Source organism: Poecilia formosa, unplaced genomic scaffold (assembly GCF_000485575.1).
Source record: "Poecilia formosa unplaced genomic scaffold, Poecilia_formosa-5.1.2 Scaffold490, whole genome shotgun sequence".
NCBI classification, from domain to species: Eukaryota; Metazoa; Chordata; class Actinopteri; order Cyprinodontiformes; family Poeciliidae; genus Poecilia; species Poecilia formosa.
This window is the reverse complement of record NW_006800429.1, coordinates 265,337-272,440: the sequence shown is the minus strand read 5'-3', so window position 1 is coordinate 272,440 and position 7,104 is coordinate 265,337. Positions and strand designations below refer to the sequence as shown.

The 7,104-nt window shown below is 36.5% G+C and overlaps 1 protein-coding gene across 1 annotated transcript; it reads right to left on the bottom strand.

Moving 5' to 3' along the window:
- Positions 1-2,156: 2,156 nt before the first annotated feature.
- LOC103156645 (olfactory receptor 52N4-like) lies at positions 2,157-3,148 on the bottom strand. Its single transcript, XM_007578774.2, has one exon. It carries the CDS (start codon positions 3,114-3,116, stop codon positions 2,163-2,165), a length of 954 nt encoding a protein of 317 aa, XP_007578836.1. The 5' UTR covers positions 3,117-3,148; the 3' UTR covers positions 2,157-2,162.
- Between the last annotated feature and the right edge of the window lie 3,956 nt (positions 3,149-7,104).

Sequence of the window (7,104 nt, the reverse complement as noted above, 5' to 3'; positions counted from 1 at the left end):
AGACTTCTTCAACAACACACTGCACGCCTGTTCGTGCCCTGCTGCTACTTACTGGTGGAGATGGCATATTGCACTATGTAAAACAGCCTTAAATAATGTTTCAAATGCAACGTTCATAAGTGCTTTGTAGACATCTTGCTGTAAAACTTTAGGATCAGTTAAATTAAGAAATGTATAACAAATTACATGGTATTGTAATAATACACAAAGATACATAACATTTTAAAGTTTGATAATTAACAACTATTATGACATATTTATGACAGATGATGATTCTTGGTTAATGCCAAGTTGTCATAACAAAGACATTTTTGTCTAGGTTAATGACAAGTTGTCATAACAAAGACATTTTTGCCTTAATGACAAGGGAAACTATAGGCAGGTTAAATATAATCTGTCATTTTAAGTTTCACCAGAAGACTTGCTGCAGCACTTTGATTCATCTTTTACCCCCTCATTCAGTCTGAATACCAACTATTAAATTTGAAAAAACTAATAAACTGACTTTATTCAACATTAGATATTTGTCAGGAAGATCCAATTCAATGAATGACACAATGTAGATCAAAAAGTATTGACATCATATAAAATTAACTAAATTCTTATTCATAATCTGTAAAAAAAAACAACAACAAAACAACAACAACAACAACCAATGTTCTGCACATTCAAGACCAATCTGGAGAGAATTACACAATTTCACCAACTAAACGTAGAAAACAAATTACAGATTCTAAATCAACAAAGCTCCTCTTCCCACTGCTCTGATATCTGTCAGGTGAGATGGTAGTTGATAGGCCTGAAATTTGGCTGTGGAGATGGACCTGACCATTCCGAGCCACATAAAGACGGTTCTAAAGTCGGTCTTCTATCAGCTGAAGAACATTTCCAGGATCAGAGGACTAATGTCTCAGCATCAGAGAAGCTCATCCAGGTGTTTCTCTTTAGTGGCATTGATTAGTACAGCAACGTCTTCCAGGTCTGAGAATCGACTTTAAAATGCTTTAGTTTCTAAATCATCTGGTCTTGCTTCTGCTCTGCATCCAGAACCAGAACCAAACATGTAGAGAAGCAGCATTCAGCATTCAGTTCCTAATCTGGAGCAAATTTCCAGAAAATTGAAAAATAGCCGAAACATTGAGTTCCTTTAAAACCAGACTAAAAACCAGCTGGTTAGAGTTGCCTTTGATTATTTAACAATTGTGCATGCAAGGACTGAGGCAAATGTAAAGGACTGTGGAAAATGATACAAGTTTTACGTGTGTGGGATCGGTTGGACCCCATTTCTGGACACAAGGGTTAAAACTAGAACATCATTGATTCTACTTTAGGTAACAACTTTTATAACTGCTCCTTATTATACCATTGCAATGTAATTTTCATCATGCCAAACACTTGAATTCCCTTCTTGCTTAAATTGGCTATACAAATAAACTTGACTTGCTTTGCATTACTTTTAATGTGTGTGTATGTGTTTTCTATTTTCATCACTTTAATGACATTTTCACTGGGTAATATAAAGCACTACCCTTAATTTTGGAAATTTTGAAAAAATTTTCAAAATTAAGGTTACAGAAATTTTAAAGTCTAAGACAAAAAATATTCCAAAGCCCTTAAAAAGGTCTGACACATGATTTCTTTTTGTTTCTCTTTTTGAACTAAGACCTTCTGAATAAGATGGTTTCATTATCCAGGCTGTGGATACTATTCCACAGCTCTATTCTCTATTCTCCTATTGGTTTACACGTTTTCCAAATAAAACTAGTTTTTATAATCTCTGATGTCCCAAAACGTCCCAGGCCTCTTGTTAGGCCTGACTTGTGTTGCCTAAAACTGAGGGGGAAAAATAATCAGTGCCTTCATCACTTCATGTTTTCTACACGATCTTTAAACCAGGTTGCCCAAAGAAATACAGTAAAACCTTAAAAGGTTCTTAAATGCTTTATTTGATCAATTATTGATTCCACCATTGTCTTAATCTGGTGGACTGTCCTACTTCTTTCCTAACCTGTCCTAACTATCAGCCAATAAATAAAGACAGCTCTTTCTTTACAATCAGGGAAATAACACTTTAATAAAAACATTGACACACAAAATGAATTATCTTTATATTGATTAAAATCAAATTAAATGTACACACTGTAGAGAATAGCATATTGAAATCATGTTCTCTTTTGGAAAGGCAAAACCTTTCTGGATTTAGATGTGTTAAACATAAACTGTCGCACCTCTTTTGACTGGATACCATAGATAATAGTGTTGAGGCTTCCAGGTATGATATAAAACAGAATGGTGAGGATTTTTCTGTAATATGAGTACTGAGGGAATCGATGCAGAGCAATAGCACTGAATCCACTGAATGACAAAACCAGGTAGACAACCAGGTGAGTGCTACAGGTTTTTAGGGCTTTTTTCTTCATTGTTTTGTTCTTACTTGTCAGACATATCACAGCAATCTTCCCATAGGTTAGAACAATGCAGCCAACCGATGCTACCAGCAGTAGCACTGTGTAAAAGAGGCCATAGATGTTATTGATCTCCACACTTTCACAGGAGAGCTTAAACAATGAGGCGTTGTCACACAACGGGTTTGAGACAAAAGTCCTGCATCTGTTGAGCCTGACAGAGAGTCCGATCAGAACCGAAACAAACAAGAAGGGAACGCCCCAGGCGCTCACCGACAGCTTCACCAACATGCTGGTGGTCATAATTGCAGAGTAACGCAGAGGGTTGCAGATGGCAACGTATCTGTCAAAGGCCATGATCATCAGCACCGTGTGGGAAGTGCTGCTCACCCACTGAGTCAGAAACGCCTGAACCACACACTCATAGTAACTGATGAGGCGCTCAGATGGAGGCCTCAAAATATCCACCAGCAGGCGAGGAAAGACTTCTGTAGCTGCAATGATATCACTGACTGTCAGGTTGCAAAACAGAATGTACATGGGCTGGTGAAGGTTCTTCTCAGTAATAACTAGAATCAAAAAAGCCAAGTTAAGAGTCATAGCAAAAATGTAGAAAGCTAGGAACAAGAAAAAGGCGGTGTACACAACATCCTTTGTGAAATCTATGCCCTCCAGCTGGAGCATAAAACTATTGTAGGTGAAGTTTTCCATCAGTCTGAAAACCGAAAGCTGTAACCAGTTATAGTAAGTCACAGTCACAGTACAGCAAAAAAGTCTTAACATGAAATACAAATGTAATTTATAGTAGGAAAATTTGGAGACCAAAAGTCTATATTGTTGTAGATTGAGAAAAGCTTTATTTTTCAGCCAACTATTATAGTAAAACCGGCTAGATTCATGAGGATTTTACTGAATAGCTTTTATCAGTGGCAATGCACATGTCGTTCATCTGCAAATGACCTTTTTCCTTTGGTAGGGTGAATATATTCTTCCATACTGAGTGATGTAATCCTGAACAATCATGTCATCATCCTTTCAGCTCAACAACAACACTCGGCCATTACATATGCATCTCACCCTAAATTTTTAACAAAAATCATATCAAAAAGTTTGTTTCTCATTTTAGAAGTTCCATGATTTTATGATAATCTGTTGAAACTGCTAAAATTTTGGACATGAACACATTTTAGTATCTATGAAACATTCTCTACTAATAAAAGTATACAGTAAACAGAAAATTATGATCATTGTAATGTGTAGCTAGGAGTTTGGGTCTATCTATAAAAGAAACCACATTTTATGTTTAAGAGAATTTTCTACTGTTGGTTGCTCAAAGGGAATAAAATGTTTCACAAAATGGAGCCAGACAGAAGTCTATCAAACTGAAGAAGCCTCCAAAAGTAAACTACAACAACATTAATAAAAAATTGACCTTTAACCAAAGGACTGTTGATATGGGATGTGCCCTCTCAATCGCCCATTGGCCCCCATGGATAGATACAAGGCTTTTGATGACTCTCCAAGGGCCACAAGACACTTACTCTGAAATCTTAGATCAACTGACTAACTACACTGTATTATCAACACCTCTGATCTGCATAGAAGTCTGACATCGAAAGGGCCTTGTGCCCTTGTCTTCTCCTAGAATTCATCTGGACCCCCAGCAGCACAATACATTATCCCTGTGCTAATATCTAACAGAACAGAAGCTACTGAAAAAAAATGCAGTCATCTAAAATCAAACCTAATTCTGATGCTATGAGATCCCTGCAACCTCAAATTGAACAATTATTTACCATTGTGTCTGGCTTTGCTAAGTATCAGATCTTTATCAGGAAAAACACTCTTAGTTAACTTCCTCACTGAGCATACATCAGTAAGAGTTCATGCTCAAAGTCAATGAGTCAATGCAAGTGATTATATATTGTCTATTCATGCTCATCAAGGAGAAATGAATGCTGCTAGTAATCATCAGCCTCTTGATCTGTATCGTCCAAGATAAAAGTGTACTTGTTTTAATGACTACTCAACACTGGCTTCATTGGAACAAACTTACTCACTGATTGACTGTATGTAGCTTTGTTTGGGACTTGGCTGAAATGAGGCCTCTCTTGTCCCTTGAGTCTTAATGACCAGCAAGTGATTCAATTAAATCTGGAGTGTTGTGTTCAGAGACTTTCATAAAGGGAGTTAACGGCTCCAGGTGGCTCTTTTCATTAACCTTCACTTCTCACTCTTCTGTGAATAAATAGTGTTTGATTTTGGTTCACATTTATTTTTATTTACTCCTTATTTAACCACGAAAATAGCTAATTGCCATTGAAAATTCATTTTCAAGTTACCTTTGATTGATTATTGGGTCATGCCAATGTATTTGTGGCAGTAAATCTAATGAACACAGGAAAGTCCTTATCTCCACTGGTGCTAAAGGCTAGCATGTTATGATCAACCATAACTTTATAATGAAGCTTTACTAATCTATTTACATGTGAAGTTCATAAGGCATCCAGTCAATGGATGTGGGTTATGAATAGGTGTTTTTTTTTAATTAAATTTTTTATTGAGGAACAACATTAAAAGTATGCATCTCATTTGTTCACAAAAGGTGGTACAGTCTTATACAATCTTCTATTCAGTTTGTTATATTGATCTATATAGCATACCCTTTCAGGTGATTATTCCGGCTCCAGTTTTAAATGTTCCATTTTCCTTTACTCCTCCTCCACCCCAATTCCACACAGGAGAGTGGGGAGGAAAGAGTTTGAGCAAGTCTGTATCACATCAGAATAACTTTTCTGAACCGTAAAACAAATAGTCCAAACCAAACAGAGTAGCTGAGGAACAATGGGTGTCACTTCACTTTCATTAGTATCAGATCTGGTGTTCATGAAAGTCTGCCACGGGGTCCAACACCTTTTGAATCTGTCTTGTTCCATTTTCAATGCAAATGTCAGTTCTTCCATCTTGCAAATGTCTTGGATGATGTTTATCCAGTCTTCTAGTGTGGGCGCTGTCAGTCATCCATTTCCGAGTGATTGCTTTTTTACCAGCACTTAGCATTATGTTGAACATGTATGTTTTATAAAATCCCTTTACACAGTTTGGTCATTTGCCCAGGATCATAGTCTCAAAGTTTGGAGCAAAATTGGCCCCAATAACAGTCTCCATACTTTGTTTGATTATCTTCCAGTAAGAAAATAGCTTGGGACAGCTCCAAAAGATATGAAAATGTCCAGCTTGTTTCGACCCACATAACCTCCAGCATGTTTTATCTGAATCTCTGCACCTCTGAGCTGGTGTTTTGAAGAAGCATGTAACAGTCTTCCAAGCGAATTCCCTATATACTAGTGATGATGTACATTTCCAACAGTTATTCAAAATGTCTATCCAGTCATCAATGTGAATTTGGTGGTTCCCTTCTTTTTCCCATTTCTCTTTAATGTATAATGTATTCTCTCCTTTCAGGTTTTGTATTTCATTGTACATTTTGGATGTTAATTTATTAACGGAGGTTGATTGATACAATTTTAGAAAGATATTTAATATACCAACAAATGTTCTGTCTGGATCATCCTTATTTGATTTTTCTAAATAGTGCCGGGTTTATAGATAACGAAAAAATCTCTGTTATCAAGACCATATTTTTGCTTAATGTCTTGAAAGGTTCTCAGACAACCTTTGTGATATAGATCATTGTATTTTACCAAGCTCTTTTCAATCCGTTTTTAAAGGTATTATCTGTTTTATGTGGGATAAAGTCTTGATCATTTGCTATCCATATGACTGGTAAACAGGACTCTTTGTTTTATTTTACTAATTTTGACCAGGTCTTAAGTGCTGTTTCTGAACATGGACTGAGATCTTTAAGGTCTTTTATTAAGTCTATATTTCCAATTGCTGCTTGCAGGGGGACACCATTGCTTGTACATTCAATCTCTTTCCATTTCACTGTGGAGGAAGAGTCACACATCTCTACCAGTAGGTTTATTTGTGCTGCTTTGTAGTAGTCACTCATGTTTGGGAGTGAAAGGCCTCCTTTACTTTTACTCAATTGTAAAGTTTTACATCTATTCCTGGGTTGTTTCCCATGCCAAATAAATCTCGAAATCAGCTTGTCAATTTCTTGGAACATAGATTTGGGTGGTTCTGCTGGTAGGGTCTGAAAAAAGTATAGTAGTTTTGGGAACATCATCATTTTGATAGCTTCTACTCTTTGCATAAGACCCAAATAAGGCATCAGGGTCCATCTGGATACGTCATTTTTTATTTTAGTCATTAAAGGGTCGTAATTTGCTGAGAAAATATTCCTTAAGTCTTTAGGAATGGTCACTCCCAGGTATATAATTGAGTCCATGTCCCAATTTATTTTGAAGTTTTCTTTGTCAATATTGTCTGGTGAATATTTGAATGTCAAGACCTGAGATTTGTGGGAATTCAGTTTAACTGAAAATTTCCCGTACTCCAACAAGATTTTGTGTAATTCTGGGAGGGATTCCCGAGGTCTCGCCAGATAGATTAAAATATCATCCGCAAATAGTGCTAATTTTTGTTCATTATGATTTATCATTATGCCGTATATTTTGGTGTTTTGCCTAATCCATTGTGCTAAAGGTTAAATAAATATGGCGAATAATAATGGGCATATGGAACATCCTTGTCTGCACCCTTGTTCAATTTTTTTTCTGATAGCCCCCCATTG

Coding starts and splice junctions, on each gene's coding strand:
- LOC103156645 (XM_007578774.2), bottom strand. CDS start 3,116: ATGGAAAACTTCACCTACAATAGTTTTATGCTCCAGCTGGAGGGCATA.